Source organism: Lipotes vexillifer, unplaced genomic scaffold, assembly GCF_000442215.2.
Source record: "Lipotes vexillifer unplaced genomic scaffold, Lipotes_vexillifer_v1.1 scaffold806, whole genome shotgun sequence".
Classification (NCBI taxonomy): Eukaryota; Metazoa; Chordata; class Mammalia; order Artiodactyla; family Lipotidae; genus Lipotes; species Lipotes vexillifer.
In genome coordinates this window covers 545,491-568,394 of record NW_006783439.1, presented here as the reverse complement: position 1 = coordinate 568,394, position 22,904 = coordinate 545,491, and the positions used below count along the sequence as shown (strand labels likewise).

General features: G+C 35.3%; 1 protein-coding gene across 2 annotated transcripts in view; it reads right to left on the bottom strand.

Annotated features, from left to right (window-relative positions):
* AGTPBP1 (ATP/GTP binding carboxypeptidase 1) overlaps positions 1 to 22,904 on the bottom strand; it is a 171,944-nt gene that overhangs the window by 7,885 nt on the left and 141,155 nt on the right. For both annotated transcript variants that reach the window (XM_007456113.1, XM_007456114.1), the window contains 2 exons: positions 17,776 to 17,952; positions 13,356 to 13,516 (listed from right to left, as the gene is read on the bottom strand). In XM_007456113.1, the coding sequence (XP_007456175.1) occupies positions 13,356 to 13,516; positions 17,776 to 17,952 (338 nt within the window). The remainder of the gene's footprint in view (positions 1 to 13,355; positions 13,517 to 17,775; positions 17,953 to 22,904) is intronic.

Below are 22,904 nucleotides of genomic sequence, written 5' to 3'. Positions count from 1 at the left end.
GGCACGTGGGATCCTCCCGGACCAGGGCATGAACCCGTGTCCCCTGCATCAGCAGGCAGACTCCCAACCACTGCGCCACCAGGGAAGCCCCCAAATTAGATTTTTAAAGAAGCATTCACACAAAATAGAACTAATGTTAAGCATGTTTTAAAGGCTTTCTTTAGCTTAAGTCCTATTTATTTTATTAGTTGCATTAGGAAAAATTTCTCATCAACTTTTTTGTCTTTGTATATGCACAAAAAGGAATTAAGCAGTGATACATGGATGAATCTCAAAAACAAAGGTAACTGAAAGAAGCCAGACACAAAAGGTCACATATTGTATGATTCCATTTATTTGGAACATCTAGAATAGGTTAATTCATAGAGGCAGAAAGCATATTAGTGGTTCAGGGGCTGAATATGCTGCTTAATGAGTATGAGGGTCTCCTTCGTGGGTGATTAAAAAAAGTTTTGGTACTAGACAGAGGTGACTGATGGTTGCAAAATATTGTAAACAAACTAAATACTATTAAATTGTTCACTTTAAAAATGGTAAATTTCATGCTGTGTGAATTTCACCTCAAAAAAAAACAGGTCCAAATACAGTTTGATTATAAGATAATAAGTAGGCTTCATTTAAATAAGGCTATATTTTTTATTACAATAAAACACTGTATAGAGTTTGGTATTTTTCAACTTCACTTTCCCATAATGTTTCAAACATACTTAAACTTAAAACCATTTGCCTATTATCCTGAAATTTAGTCACCATCACAATTTCCTAATGAGAAGTATTGTTAAACGCTTTATCAGTTCTCAAATCCTTTAAATGAGGGTCACTGAGAATACTGCTTAGTTCAGGTAACAGGTAAAATAAAAACACTTCTGCTAAGTTCAGAAACACTATATAGCTGTGTATGGTCAGGCCACTCAAGATCGCTGTTCTCTTGCTCCCTGTACATCCCCCACTCAAGGAGTGCCTGCCTCACCCACACCCTACTGGCATGACTGACCTTCCCCCTTAATCACAGAGCCTAATAAGTAACTTGCCCCACGCCCCATCCTCCCACCCCTACCCCCAGCTTAGTGATCTTCTACTCTTCAGATCAGAATGGCTCCACCTGCTAGTTTATCAAAGGGGCTGTGAGGGACAGGCTCTTCTGCTGGTTTCCCTGGTAACTGGTGAGCCAACCTGATGCCAATTCTCTGTGTAACTGGTAACACCCACCCCCACCACCGGTAGCGAAGACTGCAGCCATGTCCTGCCTGCTGTCTCTTTCCAGGACCTTGCATCAGACATGTAAGAGTCACTATCCAATAAACCAAGGATGTCTCTAGCTGTCTCTGGGCTCGCTCTTCGGTTTTAAGGCTGGGCAATTACAAGGCGTGCAGACCTGTAGGGTGTATCCTAACAAGCTTTACGTTTTTAAATGAGTTCTACCAACATTCCCAGCTTTGACCTAAAAGAAACACACCCCCTAGGAAAGACATAAGACAGACTTAAGTGTTGTTTGAAATGGAATTTTTATTACACAACAAATACAATTGGGTAAAATTAAAATGATTTGTGTGTGGCAATTTCCAACAAATGCCCTAAGAGTATAAAACATAATTAATTTTCAACCACAGGCTTCACTGAGAAGCAAGTTCTATAACTTATGGTAAACATAGTGGACCTCAAAAGCCACTAAGGTGATGGGAAAAAAAATAACTTTTTTAAAAAGGATAAACCCATAAAAAAAGAAAACTGGAGGGGAGATAATAGCAAAGAAGAGATATCAACAAAATGTTGGAGGATGGAGGAAGATGGATGAAATTAGTAGGCTTGAGTTCCAACTTCCTCCAATTTGCTGAGCATCTACAGTAGGGGAAGCCAAGGAAAATAATGCCGATTTGTATTACAAAGCCCTAGAACAGTTCAGGAATTGAAGATAATGGTTATATGGGGGAACTGAAAACAGAACTGGTTAAAAGGTATTATAAAGAGCAATCAGATCTTTAGATCCCCTTGCTTGGGCCATGCCCTAGTCCAAAGAGATGGCAAGTTGACTTTCTAAAGATTTTTTATCAGAGAGGATACTCACTTAGGGCAAAAGGCAGAAATGGGGTAAAGGTGAGGAGAGTAAGTGAAAGTCTGCTCAAAATAAGTCCTACTATGCTCCCAGAATGCTGGCTTATGCTCCTGGGCAATATTTCTCAATTTTTAAAAATCATCCTCCCGAGTTTTTTGGGATATTTTCCCCCCTAATCCCCCCTTAATTAACTACAATTAAGAATAAGAAAGATAAATTTCATATCAGATTAGACCCAGCTAAAGGAAGCATGGGTGAATTAAAGGTTGGTTAGAAAAAACATGCAGAAAAAAGCAGATGGACAAAAGAATAGAAACTTATTCATGACAGTAAAAGACACAGAGGATATAGTAAAAGGGTCAAACTTAAAAGTAAATGGAGGGGCTTCCCTGGTGGCACAGTGGTTAAGAATCCACCTGCAAATGCAGGGGACATGGGTTCGAGACCTGGTCCAGGAAGATCCCACATGCCATGAAGTAACTAAGCCCACGTGCCACAACTACTGAGCCTACAAGCCTAGAGCCCATGCTCTGCAACAAGAGAAGCCACCACGATGAGAAGCCCACACAGCGCAATGAAGGGTAGCTCCCGCTCACCGCAACTAGAGAAAAGCCCACGCACAGCAACAAAGACCCAGCGCAGCCAAAAATAATATTAATTAAAAACAAAAAGTAAATGGAGTCCCAGAAAGAGGGAGATAATGGAGCAGAATCAATGTTTGAAGAGAAAATGGCTAATAATTTCCCCAAACTGATAGAAGACATCAAGCCACAAATTTAAGAAACCTTGTGAATCCCAAGCAAAATAAATAAAATCACATCTAAGTTAAACCCCTAAATAACTAAAGACTAAGAGAAATTCATAAAAGCAACTTAACCTTAAAAGATAGATCATGTTCAAAGGGGCAACAATCAGACTAATGGCTGACTTGACAACTCAGTGGTGGAAGATTGAAGACAACAGAATGATCCCTCAACATGCTGAAAAACGTTTCTCTATCCAAAAAACACCCCTCAAAAATGAAGGTGAAGACTTAAGGGTATTGTTTGAGTAGAAGAAAAATGACCCCAGATAAAAACTGATATGAAGAAAGAAATGAGAAAAGGGGCAGGTAGTGGTGAAGCAGTAAATGTGTGGTGAGATCTAATGACTGCATAAAACAGTAATAACGGCTACAAAGTGTACAATGCTCATAGTATACTCTATCTGACAACAGCAGTACATATATTGAGAGGGGGTTAAATGGAGTTAACATATGAAGGATCCTATATTGTCCCAAGAGATAAAAATTCACATTTATATTGAGTTTGAATATAAATATGAATATATTTTATATAATATAAATGTAAAAAGTTTAGTTTAAATAAATCAAAAAGAAATCTTTTCAAAAACACAGGGCAGGCCTTGCCTGGCGGTGCAGTGGTTGAGAGTCCACCTGCCGATGCAGGGGACACGGGTTTGTGCCCTGGTCCGGGAAGATCCCACGTGCCGCAGAGTGGCTGGGCCCGTGAGCCATGGCTGCTGAGCCTGCGCGTCCGGAGCCTGTGCTCCGCAACGGGAGAGGCCGCAACAGTGAGAGGCCCACGTACCGCAAAAAAAAAAAAAAAAAAAAAAGATCATTAAGGGATTAAGGGCAGAGACTTGAAAGAGCTGGGGGTTTGGGGGAAGCTCTCATTTAATATGAGCTTGGAAGTTACAAAACTGTTGAGAAACCGTGATGAGCTTACCAACACAAAAATAATGGCATGATCTACAAATGACTATGAAAGTGTTTAGGGTCTTCAAAGAAGGGAAGAATAGTAGCCATAAGAATAAACAAGGAAGCATGAAATTTAAAAATGCAGAAACAAAAAAGAACCAATTAGATGTGAAATACATAATCTTTAAAATAAAATACTCTCATGAGATAAACTTTAGACCAGAAACAACTAAATTTAGTGAATTATAAAATGCTACTGACGAATTTACCTAGACTGAAGTAGAGATAGAAAACGTGAAAAAGTTGTTAAGAGACATGTGTGGAGAACAGACAGAGAAGCTCCAGTGTAGGAATTCTGAAAGAACAGAATAAAGGATTTGTCAAAGAAACAATTTTCCAAAAAAATGGTTGAGATTTTTTCAAAATTGAAGAGTCCTCAAATTAAAAGTACATATTAAGTGTCAACCAAGGTATATTCTTTTTAATATACCACTCCTAAACACAATGCACTGAAACTGAATAGCACTGAGGATAAGGATAAAACCTTAAACAAGTGGAGGCATAGACATTTTGGTACGGGAAAAAGCAAATGCAAAGACGCTGGGATGATAACAAGATTTTCATGTTCTAGAATAGCACTACTCAAGGTATGGTCCACAAATTCTTTGTTATTGGTCCATGGCAACAAAAGCCTAGGAATTAAAATGAAGTGTTCAGAAACTTTTACAACAATTTTACATAAAATTATGTGTCTGGTGACTCTAATAACAGGAAATTGGAGCTTATATTTGCATTCCTTGGGGTACCCTCTTCCATTTGTATAGTACTTCTTTCTTACTGTATTTTAGTCAATTATCAATCCATAACAAATTGGAAAATAAAAACTAGACCTTTGCTAGTTTAGGAGCACTGTTATAAAAACTAAAAGATGGTCAGTGCGGTTGGAATGGTAAGAATACAGAGAGAGAGTAGGACAAGCTAAAGGGGGAAAAAATGGTATAGATGGCTCATTCTGGACCTCAGAGACTCTGATAATGGATATAGGCCATATACGTGGAAAATAACTGAAGGGCTCAGGACAGTGCAGTGACCACTTCGTACAAAGAAACTGGAAGAGGGAAAGACCAGTCAGAGGCTATTGGAGTAGAGCAGGCAAGAGATGATGGCAGCCTGGACCAGTGTAATGGCAGAAGTGGTGGAGAGAAATAGAAAGATCTGAGAAATATTTTGGAGGTGAAATCAAAAAGCTCCAGGTGGTGGATTGGATTAAGGGTAAGGGAGAGAGAAGGAGATGCCAAGAATAAGATTTCTTACAAGAGCAATTGGGTAAAGGGAGGTGGATACAGAGGAATGCGTTTGTTTGGGGAGAGGTAGGGGAACAGAAGTCACGAGTTGAGTTTTAGACAAGTTAATTTTGTGTCCAAGTGTACAAAATCAAGTCGGAAGCTGGATACGTAAGTCTAGAGCTCAGAAGAGAGGTCTGGAAGATTATATGTATCTTGGAGTTACCAAGACACAGACGTAATTTAAAATCACTGGAATGAATATCACTTATGGAAAGTATGTAGGGTGAGAAGAAAAGTTGAAAGAGGAGAAAAAGCAAAGAAGATAGAGAAGAAACACTCAAAGGAAAGTTTTTCAACACCACAAACCCCGTTTTTGGCCTCAACAAATAAACCCAACTGATCTGTGTTACATTTACTATAGCTTTTATTTCCAAGGTAATTGTTATCAGTGATTGCCAATGCACAGCAAAACTAAAGGATGATTATCAAGAGCTAGGAGAAAGAGGGAAAGGTGAGAAATATGTACAACTTCCCTCCCACCCATTTTACCAATAATGCAAATAATGACAAGAATTTACAATGATTCTTGAAAAGTTTCCAAGAAGCAATAAAAAGGACAGCCAGATGAGTAAGCAATCATTATTAAATAAGATTTTTAAATCATAAATGACAGTAGCTATGAGGAAAAGAACTTTGTCAGTCTTGGTGGTGGGGGAGCAGTTTTAAAAGCAATAAGTATATACCAATAATTCCATCGGAAACTTTGGAGCTAGCTAGTTTCATCTTCAGCCAACAATCAGAACCTCTCTCATTCCTCCTTATTCACTCTACCTGTATTAGAAACCAAATAAAACAAAAGAAAATAAGAATAACAGAAATCTACATTCAAGAAGCAGCACTTTGAATAACTGGACACCAGTAGTATACATTACAAGTATCAACCTCAAAGAACAACTCCAGAAAGCTCTGCAGTCACCTTTTCCCTCAACTTACCATAATACCTGGTGCTTACAATACAGAAGTATTACACTAGCATAAGCTTCTAAACATTTTGAATTTTAATACATCCTGCATAGGATATATCAGTTATCATTCCTTGCTTAAGAACATATACAGTTACTACTTCTCTTCTATAAAATCCACACTAACCTTCCCATGAAACTGAACACCTGCTCCCGTAATGCCTTCTTCAACATTAGCTTTTCTAAGCTCCAAGCAATCCTTTCCACCTTACCTAAATTAGTCTACTTCTTATTGCCAACTTTGTTTTCTTCATATTAGCTCCTATTTCTTTACCAAGCCTCACTTACTATCTTTCAAGCCCTAGCCTAAAACTTACTAATTTAAGAAATTTATTCCACATAACTCCAGGTGATTTTAAATTATTTGCTCAGTAACTTTTTTCTCAATATGTCTAGGCAATTTTTAAATTTTGGTTTTTAAAATATATTAATGTATTTTCTGTATTTTTTATAATTACCATCATGCCCCTTCACAAATGTAAATTGTGCTTTTTCTATTATACTGTCAGTTCCTTTCAGAACACTATCTTTTGGGGAATAACAAAAGTATGAAACACAACGAAGAGCTCATGCCATGAGACCATTCTGTCAGGCTGGGAGAGGTGGCTGTTCTAACTAATGTGCAGAAATGAACAGAGTCAATAAAAATGAAGAATTAGGGGAATATGTTCCAAACAAAGAACAGTAAAAATATCCAGAAGCAGATCTTAATGAAATAAAGGTAAGTGATTTACCTGATACAGAGTTCAAAATAATGGTCATAAAGATGCACACCAAAGTTAGGAGAGTAATGCATGAACAAAGTAAGAACTTCAAAATGGAGACAGAAAATATTAAAAATTCCCAAACAGAAATGATAGAGCTGAAGACTACAATAACTGCACTGAAAATGCAATACGACGGTTTCAACAGCAGACTAGATCAAGTGGAAGAAAGCATCAGTAACCCTGAAAACGGCAGTGGAATTTTTTCAAACAAAGGTGCAAACAGAAATAATGAAAGAGTAAAAATAGCTTAAGATATGCATTATAGGGGTTCCAGAAATAGAGCAGAGAAAAGGAGGCAGAAAGGTTATTCAAGAATTAATGGCTGAAAACTTCCCTAACTTAGGAAAAGAAAGAGACGTCAGACAGCTGGATCTAGGAAGCCTAGAAAGTACTAAAACAGATAAATCCAAAAGGACCCACACCAAAACACATTATAATTAAATCATCAAAAGTTAAAGACAAGGAGAATCTTCAAACTAGCACGAGAAAAAGAAACTCATTACATACACAGGAACCCAGATAAGACCATAAACATATTTTTCAGCAGAAACCTTGCAGGCTAGAAGGGAGTAAGATGATATACTCAAAGTTCTGAAAGGAAAAAATTGCCAATCAAGAATACTCTACCTGGCAAAGTTGTCCTTCAGAACTGAAAAAGAGATATAAGTTTTCCAGATAAACAAATGATGAAGGAGTTCATCAGCACTAGACCAGTCTTAAAAGAAATGCTAAAGGGAGCTCTTCAAGCTGAAACAAAAGGATACTAATTAGTAACAGGAAAGCATGAAAGTATAAAACTCACAGGTAAAGGTAAATATATAGTTAAATTCAGAATATTCTAATATTGCAATGGTGATGGGTACATCACTTATAAATCCAGTTTGCAGGTTAAAAGACAAAAGTATTAAAAATAAATATAATTACAATAATTTGTTAATGGATACACAATGTGAAAAGATGCAAATTATACCATTAAACAAAATGTGAAGGAAGGGGAAGTTTGGGTATGCATTTAAAGTTAAGTAATTATCAGATTAAAATAGACTGTTTATATTTAACATGTTTTACGTAAGGGTGGTGGCCTTGGCAAAAAAGAAAAAAAAAAGTTTTATGTAAGCCTCAATGCACTGCCAAAACCTATAATAGATACACAAAAGATAAAGAATTCAAAGCATACCTCTACTGTAAGTCCCCTACATACAAACAAGTTCCATTCTGAGAGCACGTTTGTAAGTCCAACAAAATTAGCCTAGGTACCTAACTAGCACAATCGGCTATATAGTACTGTACTGTAATAGGTTTATAATATTTTTCACACAAATAATACATAAAAAACAAACAAACACAAAAAATAAAATACTTTTAATCTTACAGTACAGTACCTTGAAAAGTACAGTAGTACAGTAAAACAGCTGGCATACAGGGGCTGGCATCGAGTGAACAGGCAAGAAGAGTTACTGACTGGAGGAGGGAGAGGAGAGATGAGAGATGATAGAACTGAAGGATCATCAGCAATAGGAGACGGAGGGCAGGCTGCAACTTCACTCATGCCTGACGCTGATGACATAGGTTCTGGTTCCTTGCTGGATTCAATTCTATCTACCCTCTTGAAAAAATGATCCAGGGATGTCTGGGTAGTAGCTCTTTTTTTCTCATCATAGATGACACAGCAGCACTGGACTGCATTCTGAACGGCTGCTGCAAACTTCGTGTACTATTCTACATTCGGCTCCTGTGCCTCAAAACTAACAGTGCCTCCCCAAATAAAGAAAATCCCCTTGCCATTTCCTGTGTTGTGAATCTCTTTGGTTCTTCAGTTACTTCTTCTTCTTCTTGTCTCTCTTCGTCCTTTCTCTGGGTCTCCAACTCCATCAGGTCTTCATTAGTAAGCTCCTCATGTTGCACAGCAAGGAGTTCAATGAAGTCGTTCCCTTGCAGATCTAGCTTGAAATAAAGATACTGTACTACTGTACTCTATACAGTACTATACAGTAAAGTACACAAAAGCACAACCACTTGTAAAGGATGCACGCAGATGACAATGTACACCAGACACATGAACTAACTTACATGATTGGACATGTGAACACACGTTTCCATCTTTGAAAGTTTGCAACTTGAAGGTTCGTGTGTAGGGGACTTACTGTACAAAAAATTATCAAATCACAAAGGAAGAGAGCAAGAGAGGAAGAAAGAAACAAAGGAATTACAAAATAACCAGAAAACAATTAAAATGACAACAGTAGGCCCACACCTATCAATGATCACTTTAAATGTAAATGGACTAAATTCTCCAATCAAAAACCAGAGTGGCTGAATAAATAATAAAAAAGACCCAACTATATGTTGCCTACAAGACACACCTCAGTTTCTCAGTTTTAAGGACACACATCAACTGAAAATGAAGTGATGAAAAAATAAATTCAATGCAAACAGAAACCAGAAGAAAGCAGGGGTAGCTATACTTATACCAGAAATAAAAGACTTTAAGCCAAAGACCAACAAGAGAAAATAATAAGGTCATTACATAATAATAAAAGGATTGGACTTCCCTGGTGGCGCAGTGGTTCAGAATCCACCTGCCAACGCAGGGGACACAGGTTTAAGCCCTGGTCCGGGAAGATCCCACATGCCACGGAGCCACTAAGCCCATGCACCACAACTACTGAGTCTGTGCTCTAGAGCCTGCGAGCCACAACTACTGAGCCCATGTGCCACAACTACGGAAGCCCGCGCACCTAGAGCCCATGCTCCACAACAAAGAGAAGCCAGTGCACTGCACGAAGAGTAGCCCCTGCTCGCCACAACTAGAGAGGAAGCCTGCGCGCAGCAACAAAGACCCAATGCAGCCAAAAATAAATAAACAAATAAATTTTAAAAATAATAATAATAATAAAAGGATCAATTCATCAGGAGGATATAACAATTGTAAAGATTTATGCACCCAACATAGGAGCACCTAAATATATAAAGCAAATATTAACAGATCTGAGGAAGGGAACAGACAGCAATATAAGAATAGCAATGAACTTCAAACACCCACTTTCAACAATGGATAGATCATTCCAAGACAGAAAATCAGTCTAAAAAAAAAAAAAAAACCACTGGAATTAAACTACACATTAGACCAGACGGACCTAACATACATAAAACATTCTATCCAACAGCAAAAGAATACATAAACACACATGGAACATTATCCAGGGTAAATCATATCTTAGGCTACAAACAAGTCTTAATAAAGTTAAGAAGACTGAAATCATATTAAGCCCAACCACAATATAAAACTAGAAATCGATTCGGAATTCCCTAGTGGTCCAGTGATTAGGACTCCGTGCCCTCACTGCTGAGGGCCTGGGTTCAATCCCTGGTCAGGGAACTAAGATTCCACAAGCCGTGTGGTGTGGCCAAAAAAAAAAAAGAAAGAAAGAAAACTAGAAATCAACTAGGAAAACTGGAAAATTCACAAGTACATGGAGATTACACAACATGTTCCTGAACAATCAATGAGTGAAAGAGAAATCAAATATCTTGAGAGAACTAAAAATGGAAACACAACATACCAAAACTGATGAGATGCAGCAAAAGCAGTTCTAAGAGGGAAGTTTATAACAATAAATGCCTGAAAAAAGAAAAATCTCAAATAAACAACCTAATTTTACACCTCAAGGAACTAGGAAAATAAGAACAAACTAAGCCTAGAGTTAGCATAAGGTAGAAAATAACAAAGATCAAACAGACATAAATGAAATAGAGACTAAAAAGAAAAAAAAGATCAATAAAATTAAGAGCTAATTTTTTTAAAAGATAGAAAAGACAGTGAGACTTTCCCCCCCAAAAAAAAGAGAGAGAGAGAGAAATTATAAATGAAACAGGAGACATCACATCAGATACCTCAAAAATACAAAGGATCATAAGAGACCACTATGAACAATTATACACCAACAAACTGGACAACCTAGAAGAAATGGAAAAAATTCCTAGAAACATACAAGCTACCAAGACTGAATCATGAAGAAATGAACAGAAAATCCGAACAGACCAATTACCTGTGAGGAAACTGAATCAATACTCAAAAACCTTCCAAGATAACCCCAAGACTAGATGGCTTCAATGAAGAATTCTACCAAACATTTAAGCAAGAAATAATAGCAATTATTTTCAAACTCTTCCCAAATTAAAAGAAGAGGGAACAATTCCAAATTCATTTTACAAGGTCAGCATTACCCTGATACCAAAGTCAGAGAAGAAATTTTAAAAACAAGAAAATCATTGGCCAATATCCCTGATGAACTTAGATGCAAAAATCCTCAAAAAAATGTATTAGGAAATCATATTCAACAATACATTAAAAGAATCATACCTAAACCATGATCACCTTGCACCCTGAGATGCAAGGATGGTTCAACATATGCAAATCAATCAATGTGATACATCACATTAACAAAATGAAGGATAAAAATCATATAATCATCTCAATAGATGCAGAAAAGCATTTGACAAATTTCACCATCCATTCATGATAAAACTCAACAAACCAGCATTATAAAGGCAATATATGACAAGCCCACAGCTAATGTCATACTCAACGATGAAATACCAAAAGCTTTTCCTCTAAGGTAAGGAACAAAACAAGGATGCCCACTCTCACCACTCTTATTCAACTCAGTACTGGCTTGAGCAATTACGCAAGAAACAGAAATAAAACGCATCCAAATCAGCAAGGAAAAAGTAAATTTTCTCTATTTGCAGTAGACAAGATATCATATAGAATCCCTAAAAACAGCACAATGTTAGAAGTAATAAATGATTTCAGTAAAGCTGCAGGATACAAAATCAATATACAAAAACCAGCTGCATTTCTATACACTAACAATGAAACCTCAGAAACAGAAATCAAGAAAACAAACTTACTATAGCATCAAAAATAATAGTTAGGAATAAATTAACCAAGAAGGTGGAAGATCTGTACGCTGAAAACTGTTAAGACACTCTACTCTTATGTTCAAAGCAGTATTATTCATAGTCAAAGTATGAAAACAATCTAACTGTCCATTGATGGATGAATGGATAAAGAAAATGTGGTATATAGACATACAATGGAATATTCAGCCTTAAAAAAAAAAAAAGGAAATCCTTTCATTTGCTACAGCATGGATGAAACTGGAGGGCATTATGCTAAGTGAAATAAGCCAGACAAAGACAAATACTGCATGGTGTCACTTACATATGAAATGTTTAAAAAAAAAAAAAAAAAGAACTGGAACAACTCAGAAAATGAGAGTAGGAAAGTGGTTGCCAAGGGATATGGGGCAGGCAGAGGACGCAATAGGGAGAGGTTAGTAAGAGTGATACAAACTTTCAGGTGAATAAGGTCTGAGGAAGTAATGTATAACATGGTGACTATACTAGATAACACTGGACTGTATAATTGAAATTTGCTAGGAGAGCAAAACTGAAAAATATTCCCTCACACACAGACACAAAGGTAAACATGTGATGTGATGGATGGGTATGTTAATAACTCAATGGGGTAAATTCTTTCACAATGTATACATATACCAAATAATCACAGTGTACACTTTAAATATCTTACAATTTTATTTGTGAATTTTACCTCAAAAAGATGGGGGGGAGAATACATGAAATAACTTAAAAGTAGGCTTCTAAACATCGATGAGAACAACTTTATTTATACTTATGTATAAATAAATATATTTATATTTATTTCCATTATCGTTTAGCAAGTGTTTGAAATATAGACAATGCAGAGGATCACTGCCTCAATTATCACATTATATAAGAATCGAGTTCTAATTAATATTTTACTACACTTAAAACTACTAAATTTATATATATATATATAACATAGCTTGGCAATAAATTAACAAATCTGATGTCAATGTCCAACAATAAAAATCATGTAGGCTCTATAAAATGGGACTATTCCTACCCATATGTATCAAACTATAAAATGCTAAACTCTGGTACTATGATTAAGAATTGTGATACTAAATTATCTCTGAGCCAATAACTGATCAAATTTTACATACACTGAATTTTAGGAGCAAAAGTTTACCTACTCAGAAGGATACTACTTGGCAGATGTAGTTATATTTTCAGAGGGATATTAAATTAGCTGTTTCTAGTAGATGTAACCAGAAGGTGACTGGAAAGCCATCTGATATTTGTAGATTATCAACAAAATAAAATTTCTTTTGCACTATGAATCTTGGCTCCACACCTTCTTAATTTCATATTATCTGATACAAGTAACTGTTTTCCACACTGCTTATTTTTAAGTTAAAAGTAAATCATTAAGATCACTAAAACAGCATTCCAAATATAAGGATATTTCATTAAAATTTTATCCAAATACCAATGTTAAAAGAAGCAAGACTTATGTATATTAATTCTAAAAATGCTCCTGGCTGTCAAAATCTCTGTGCCTTTCCTCTGCGGAACTAATTTAATGAAGTTTAACAGTATACTGCCATATAACAAAAGAATAAAACAAGTATGTCTTACCTAGTTACTTTGCAGCTCGATTCAATCAAGTCATTTTCAAAGTCAAGCAGGCTAGAAGGCAGATTATATTCCAGTGGGGATGTCAGTCTTTTCAAACGCAATAGACCAACACAAAATTTTGCTCCCATCTCTTCCAATTCTCGAGTACCAATCTGTAAACCCTAAAAATAAAGAAATAATAAACATGTAACTAGGACATTTGCTATCCTCTGGCTATATCTCATTTAAATTACATAAAAGGAATTTGTAACTATATTTTTACTTTTTTTTTCTTTTTTTTTTTTTTTTTGCGGTACACGGGCCTCTCACTGCTGTGGCCTCTCCCGTTGTGGAGCACAGGCTCTGGACGCGCAGGCTCAGCAGCCATGGCTCACGGGCCCAGCCGCTCCGCGGCATGTGGGATCTTCCCGGACCGGGGCACGAACCCGTGTCCCCTGCATCGGCAGGCGGACTCTCAACCACTGCGCCACCAGGGAAGCCCTGTAACTATATTAATAAAAGGCTGGCACTTTGTATGAACCTAGGACTCATAAGCACAGTGTCTTAACAACATAAGATTATTTTAAGTCGCAAAGGAAACTGTCTTAAAAAACCGTTTCTAAAATGTCTATGCTCATTCACTGCGTGCAAAGTATTTTCACCAACACACTGGGGAGGAAAAAACAGATAAACATCTTGTGGTTAAGTTATTCGTAGAGCTCATGGGTGAAATTATATTTTTACAAGATCTTGCTAGTACTTCTTGTAATCTACTACTTGTATGCCGATGTTGAAATATTATAGTGCTACAATCAAGGCTCCAATTTGTATACTTGAACATTACTTTATACATACTTTTCCTGAATGATAAAAATAAATTGCTGAGTAAAAAACAAAGAAAAGAAAGGTAACTATGTCAAAAAATAATCAGAGGAATCTAAGCTAATGAGGCAGCAGTAAAATAAGTTCTTATGTTCCATGTCAGTTAAGAATGCCCATTTCAAAGTTGGTCTACTAACGCAAAAACAAAATTTTACCACAACACTTTTTTAACCAATAGTTTCTCAATAAACAATATATAAGGTTTACCAAAAGTTAAACATTACCAAATAAAAGGATAAAAATGGACTGTAAATCAAGACATTGCTTATCACTTAATTTTCAGATAAAAATGTATCTCTAAAATAAATGCAATCCTTACACCAACAAAGGTTGCAGGCATAGATGAGAGCAGACTAGATTTTCAATGACCAGACTAAAAGCACACAGTAACTGAAGAGATAAATTATAAAAACTGTTATTTACTCTACGTAACACATGCCTTCATAATAATGATTGACTGATTGTTTAAATAGTTTGGCCATCTCCAAATATTCTAAGAAATGTGACCTAACTGACCTAGGAAATGCATTTGCCTTCTTAATCTAAAAGCTTTAGAAAGGCTATGCCTATTTCTGAATTAGCTCATCAAAAATAAAGAATATTTGAAGCCTAAAATTCAGTAATAAGAGAACATTCTTGAGGGTGAAGAGATTTGTTTCTTAAAATATTATTAGACTTACACAACTTATTAGCTAATATTAACAAGTTTGAAAAGTATACATTATGTGTAGGGGGGAGGATGGGGGTATATGGGAATTCTGTAGTTTCCACTAAATTTTTCTGTGAATCTACAACTGCTCTTTAAAAAGTTTATTGGGACTTCCCTGGTGGCACAGTGGTTAAGAATCTGCCTGTCAGCGCAGGGGACCCGGGTTCAAGCCCTGGTCCGGGAGGATCCCACATGCCATGGAGCAACTAAGCCTGTGCACCACAACTACTGAAGCCCTCATGCCACAATTACTGAAGCCTGCATGCCACAACTACTGAAGCCCACAGGCCTACAGCTCGTGTTCCACAGCAAGAGAAGCCACCGCAATGAGAAGCCCGTGCACTGCTATGAAGAGTAGCCCCCACTCGCCGCAGCTAGAGAAAGCCCGGGTGCAGCAACAAAGACTCAATGCAGCCAAAAATAAATAAATAAACTTATTTTTAAAAGTTTATTAATTAAAAAAAACTTTAAAAAAGTATATGTTATGATCAAAGCACTGAATTTTAGATGTAAAAAACTTAGCTTATTATTAGTAGTAAGACATACTTCTCTCCATAGGAGTTTTAAATCAATGTAACTCTATCAATGGAAATCACGTAAAGTATATATATATATATATATATATATATATATATATATATATATATATGTCAATGTAAATCGTATAAAAGAGAAATGACTATACATTAGGTATCTATTTTATTTTAAAAATTTTATAAAGTAATTTTTAGAAAATCGTCTAACGTTTTATGTTTCAAAATATATTTTAGCGATTTTTTAAACGTAGTATTTTCAATGACTAAATAAATTTATCAAAACACAAAAAGAACATTTAAAAAAATCCAATGAAAGTCTATAAGTAGAATCCAAATATAGTAAGAAAGTGCTACTATTATTATGCAACAGATGATTTCAAGGGGCATGCAAGTCTCAGCTTCCCTGACTTCTTCTCTCCCTACTCCCAGAGACTAGTTTCACAGACACTGACACTTTAATTTACCTTCTCCAGCCGGACTGCATCTCTTTAAGAACAAATAATTTATAGTCTATTTCCCTAAATCATAGGAACTACCTATGGTCCTTTACAAAAATGACTGTCAAGCTTTTTTCCATCCCACACACTTATAGTCCACTAAAGCAATGATTAGGAGGCAGGGTCTGTGGGCTGGAGTGCTCATGCTCCTCTCTTACCACAATCACGCCTTTGGAAGTCTAAAAGACACTGTTTTACAATATTTGAAGAGATTTCTAAAGATAGCACATTTTGGAAGAATAGTATACTGTGGTCAACCTAAATCTTAGGGAAGAGTCACTCTACAGAAAGTACTGAAATTTCACTAAGTTCTACCCATCTAGGCCCCCAAAGTTTGAACGTCAGTTGCAAAATCTATACAATTTTCTTCCAGTTTGTTACAGACTGGAAAAATCATTTAAGCTCTCCACTTGAACATTTTGGCATCAATCATAATATGTTTACATTTTTAATACTAACCAATTGGAAGATTTTTAACTCTTTCTAAACATAAAGTTATAATCACTTTTATGTGACATATATGAAAATCACTATGAGATTCAGATTCCTCTCGCCCATGTCAAAAAAAACAAAACACAACAAAACAGATTCTGAGTGGAATAATTAGCATGACACCTGAAAAGCTTTTTGTGGCCAAGGCAAGAAAAATAAATATCCGGGTTTACAGTTGCTTACCTAAGGTCCAATTCATTGCCTTTTAAGTTCTCAATCTTTTGTGGTACATACATACAATGGAATATTACTCAGCAATAAAAAAAGAACAAAATAATACCATGTGTAGCAACATGGATGGACCTTAGAGATTGTCATACTGAGTGAAGTAAGTCAGACTGAGAAGAACAAATATTGTATGATATCGCTTATATGTGGAATCTAAAAACATGGTACAAATGAACTTATCTACAAAATAGAAACAGAGTCACAGATGTAGAAAACAATCTTATGGTTACCAGCAGGGAAATGCGAGGAGGGATAAATTGGGAGATTGGGATTGACATATACACACTTCTATACATAAAATAAATTAACTAATAAGGAACTACTGTATAGCACAGGGAACTCTACACAGTACTCCGTAATGACCTATATGGGAAAAGAATCTAAAAAAGAGTTGATATATGTATATGTATAACTGACTCACTTTGCTCTACACCTGAAACTAACAAAACATTGTAAATCAACTATACTCCAATAAAAAAAAATTTTTTTTTAAGTTCTCAAACTTTAAAATTAAAAAATTCAAAGTCACCTAACATTTAATTACTCTTAAATTTCAAAAGTAATGTCTGAACTCATTGTTTCCCATAAAAGCCTATGGTACCATAGGAGGAGAAAAGGAGTCTTAGTAAAGAAAAAAAAAAATTAGTGAAGGAATATGCATTTAAAAGTCACACACACACAAAATCTAAATTAAAAAAGCTTAGTGTAATGTGTTTATTTCTAAATGCATAAAAATATATTTATATCCAATAAATTAAAATGATAGAACATTTTATTAATAATGTACTACTTGCACAGCTCATTAAAAATTACTAACCGTTATTTAAATGTGTATTACAGCATGCTTTCTTAAAAATTATGACTGTAAATAGACTCAACTAAGATTTCATAAGGATCCAAAGCAAGCTATTTAGTTCAGAGAAGTAAAAAAAAAAACAAAACGGTTCTTAAGATCGCATATAATTCAATTTCATTAGTGCAAGTTTACATTTAGCTCAGTATAACAAACATATCATTTAATACATACTTGAAAACTACTAGACCATATATGGAAGACTTGAAATATTTTTATGGCTGGAAGTCCTGAGATGTTTTACCTTATATTTTCCCTGATCACAGCCACACAAAGTACTCTCCATGGTATAGCTTCTTTGTACTCCTATCTCTCTCCAAACTACAACACGTGCTGTAGATTCTTTAGATTTTTCTACTACGAAGCTACAGCTGCTCATGCAAAATGCTGGGGCAATATGGCTCAGAATCTTAGGCAAAGTCTGCAAAGATAAGAATGATAAAATATTTCAAGAGCTTTCTTCTTTTGTCATTTAAAATTATTTTAATTTGTAAATTTTGAAAAATTTTTATGAAAGCATAGTCATTAGAGCAGTCACGTGGATCTTCTTCCTATATCCCCTGCCATTCAAAACACTGAAAGAATCCTCTTACTAAATTAGTTAGACTTTTCTGCTTTCCTAGACAAATATTAATCAGAAAATAGAATGAACGAAAGGATAATATTCATAGTACCAACCAATCAGTGGAATAAAACCATGTAAAAAAGACATGTTTTAAAATATGAAAACATATTTCAAAAAATGAAGAAACTTTAGTCATGAAAATGGCTTGACTAAGAGATTTAACACTGTAAACGTCAACCACCCCTAAATGAAACAATAAAGCTAAGACAGTCACAGTCTAAATGCCTACAACATTTTTGCAACTTAAAATTATTCTCAGGTTCACGTGAAAATGAAATATAGCAGTATACCCTGGGGAATTCTGAAAGAAAAGGCTATGACTGGAGAAATAATCTGACAGATAATTACATATCTAACATTAGTTAAATGATGATACTGGTATAGGAATAGATGCATCTTTAGAAAGAGAGTTCAGAATTAGAACCAAAGGTATTTGTTAAAATTAGTATTATCATTAGTGAGGAACATTGATCATTCACGAAAAGCTGACACAACTGGTCAGCCACTGAGAAAAACCAGCTGAAGTCACTCTCCATTGAATTAACTCTAATTAGATTGTGAATTTAAATTTTAAATTAATAAGTTAAATTTTTAAATGAAACTACAAACAGTAAACATAGAACTCTACTTTTAAAATCTTAGAATGAGAAGTCTTTCTAAGCCTCAAAACCCAGAAGCTACTTTAAAAAAAAAATCAACAAATATGATAAAAGTTTTAAATCACTACACATCATAAACAAAAAATTTTAATATAAAGAGTATACTTATAAAGTTATTTTAAAAACAATAATTTGATACTTGTACAAAGGTAAGCAGAGAATATGAGAAAAGGCTATTTTTAAAAAAGAGAGAGATCATAATTGGCCAAACATAGAAAAAGATACTTGACCTCATATATTATAATTACAGATACACAAATTAAAACCATCAGATATTTTTTTCACCTGGCAAAGATGATAGTAAGATGTTTGGAGAAACAGCCCTATTATTCACTGTGGAGTATCAATTTGTACAATCCTTATGAAAAACAATTTGGCAATATTAATGAAGTGACCACCACCAAGGGACAGTGAAAAAATACATTTTGGTATAGCCATACAATAATAACAAAAATACACAATGAAAATCTTGTGTGGCTATCAAAAAGATGAAGACAGATCCAGATATGAGGACCTAGAAAGATGGCCAACAAACATGTGAAAAAAAAGTTGCTGTGGAGCGTTAAAAAAAAAAAAAACACACAAAAAGTTGATATACTATGTTTATATACATCTGTGAATGAATGTGCTTAGAGGTAAATCTCACACTACACATGGTGAAAGTGATTAATTAGTGATTAATTGAGAGAAGATGACTTTCACTCACTACTCTACATTTCTGGAGTGTTTCCATTTTTCAACATAACTCTAACCATTTTATTTATTTGGGAAAGGGGAAGAAGAGAGAGGACACCAAAAATAAAATGTGCTTTGAAGTTTTGCTAAGGGGAGTGGTATGTTACTGAAACTTTTTTTTGGAAAATAACCTGGGGTGCTTGTTTAGGTGTAAATATAGTAAGAGAGACACTGACAAAATGAAAAGCACACAGTACGTAAAACAATAGATCTCCCTTCAGTCCTAGGCAGACCTCAAAACACACCCATACATATGGAAACAAGGTCTGTAACAGATGGCTTTATAACATCGGCAGAGGAAGGAGGTGCTGTTTAATAAGTGGTGCTGAGCCAACTGGTTATACATGGGGAAACTAAAATTAGACCCCCACACTTCATACAAAAATAAATTCCAAATCGATTAAAAATCTAAATGTGAGAAGCATTTTTAGAGGAAAAGCTTTTAGTTTTTCAAACTTGAGTATGATATTAACTGTGGGTTTGTCATAAACGGCCTTTATTATGTTGAGATATGTTCCCTCTATACCAACTTTGATGAGAGTTTTTTTTTTAACATGAATGGATGAATTCTGTCAAATGCTTTTTCTGCATCTATTGAGATGATCGTGTGATTTCTATCCTTCCTTTTGTTAATGTGGCATATTACAATGACTGATTTGTGAATATGAACCATTCTTGCATCCTTAGAATAAATCCAACTTGATCATGGTGCATGATCCTTTTTATATACTGTTGGATTCGGTTTGCTAATATTTTGTTGAGGATTTTTGCATCATTATTCATCATAGATACTGGCCTATATAATCTTTTTTGTAGTGTCTTTGGTTTTGGTTATCAGGGTAATGTTGGCCTTGTAGAATGAATTTGGGAGTGTTCCCTCATTTTCAATTTTTTGAAGTAGTTTGAGAAGGATAGGCATTCGCTCTTCTTCACATGTTTGGTAGAATTCCCCTTTGAAGCTGTTGGATCCTGGACTTTTGTTTGCTAGGAGTTATTTTATTACTGATTCAATTTCACTACTAGTGATCAGTCTGTTCAGGTTATCTATTGCTTTGGCCAAAAAGTTCCTTTGGTTTTTAAGTAAAAATAAAAGACACATTTTTCATTTTCACCAAGAACTCTATTGAACAACGTATTCACCCTTTTGTTCCACTACCTTCTGCCATTTTTCAGGCAACTTCATAATTCCATCTTCCCAAAGCTTTTTATCTTTTTGAGCAAAGAACTGTTCCAGGTGCCTTTTACAGTCTTCCAGGGAAATGAAATTTTTTCCATTAAGAGAATTTCGTAAAGACCGAAATAAATGGAAATCCGAAGATGCAATGTCTGGTGAATACAGCAGATGAATCAGAACTTCCCAGCCAAGCTGAAACAGTTTTTGCCTGGTCATCAAAGAAACATGTGGTCTTGCATTATCCTGATGGAAGATTATGTGTTTTCTGTTGACTAATTCCGGACACTTTTCATAGAGTGCTGCTTTCAGTTGGTCTAACTGGGCGCAGTACTTGTTGGAATCAATTGTTTGGTTTTCCGGAAGGAGCTCATAATAGAGGACTCCCTTCCAATCCCACCATATATACAACATCACCTTCTTTGGATGAAGACCGGCCTTTGGTGTGGTTGGTGGTGGTTCATTTTGCTTGCCCCACAGTCTCTTCCGTTCCACATTGTCGTACAGTATCCACTTTTCATCGCCCATCACAATTTGTTTTCAAAATGGAATGTTTTCATTACGTTTCAGTAGAGAATCTCATGCGGAAATAAGGTCAAGAGGTTTTTTTCGCTTAACTTATGTGGAACCCAAACATCAAAGCAATACACATAACCAAGCTGGTGCAAATGATTTTCAGTGCTTGATTGGGATATTTTGAGTATGTCGGCTATCTCCCATGTGGTATAATGTTGATTTTTCTCAATTTGATCGCTATCAACTTCAACTGGTCTACCTGACCGTGGAGCATCATCCAGCAATATCTCCAGCATGAAACTTCACAAACCACTTTTGACACATTCGATCAATCACAGCACCTTCTCCATACACTGCACAAATCTTTTTTTGCATTTCAGTTGCATTTTTACCTTTCTTGAAATAATAAAAACTAATATGACAAAAATGTTGTTTTCCTCCATTTTCAATATTAAAATGGCTACACAAAAATTCACCCATTTTGATAAGTTTTTTAAATGCATGCTGACATGACAGCTGTCACAATACAATCTAACAAAATTATTCTGAATGAAGTTAAAGACAACTAAATACTACTAGAGCCATCTTAGGGAAAAAAACAAACTTTTTGGCCTACCCAATATATCTTCCTGATTCAGTTTTGGAAGACTGTATATTTCTAGGAATGTATCCATTCCTTCCAGGTCAACCAATTTGTTGGCATAAAACTGTTCATAGTATTCTCTTATGTTTTTTGTATCTCTGTGGTATTGGTTGTAATTTCTCCTCTTTCATTTATTTTATTTGGGACCTCTCTCCTTTTCTTAATGAGCCTGGCTAAAGGCTTATCAATTTTGTTTACCTTTTCAAAAAAAGAAAAACAGCTCTTGGTTTCATTGATTTTTTCTATTTTTTTCGGGGGAGTGCTGTCTCAATTTTATTTCCACTCTGATCTTTATTATTTCCTTCCTTTTGCTGACTTTGAGCTTTGTTTGTTCTTCCTTTTCTAATTACTTTGGATGATAGGTTAGGTTGTTTACTTGGGATTTTTCTTGTACACGATACAAGATTAAAATACAGAAATCTGTTGATTTTTTAATACACTGATAATGAACTATCATTAGTTCAGAAATCCAAAACTAATTCCATTTAAAACTGCATCAAAAAGAATAAAATACATAGGAATAAACTGAAAGACCTATACTCTGACAATTATATAACACTGATGAAGGAAACTGAAGATGATACAAAGAAATGGAAAGATATCCCTGTTCATGAACTGGAAGAATTAATATTGTTGAAATGTCCATACTACTCAAAGCAATCTACAGATTTAATGCAATTGTTATCAAAATATCTAGAATACCCAGGACAGTTCTCAGAGAAGTACAAGAAATAATCCTAACATTTATATGGAACCACAGAAGACTATAAAGCAATCTGGAGGAAAAAAAAGAAAAACAAAGCTGGGGGCATCACTGACTTCCTGACTTCAGACTACACTACAAAGCTACAGTAATCAAAACAGGAATGTACTGGCACACACAAAAAAACACCCTGACATATCGAGCAATGGAATAGAGAGCCCAGAAATAAATGCACCAACATATGGTCAATTAATCTATGACAAAGGAGGCAAAAATATACAACAGGGGGGCTTCCCTGGTGGCGCAGTGGTTGAGAGTCCA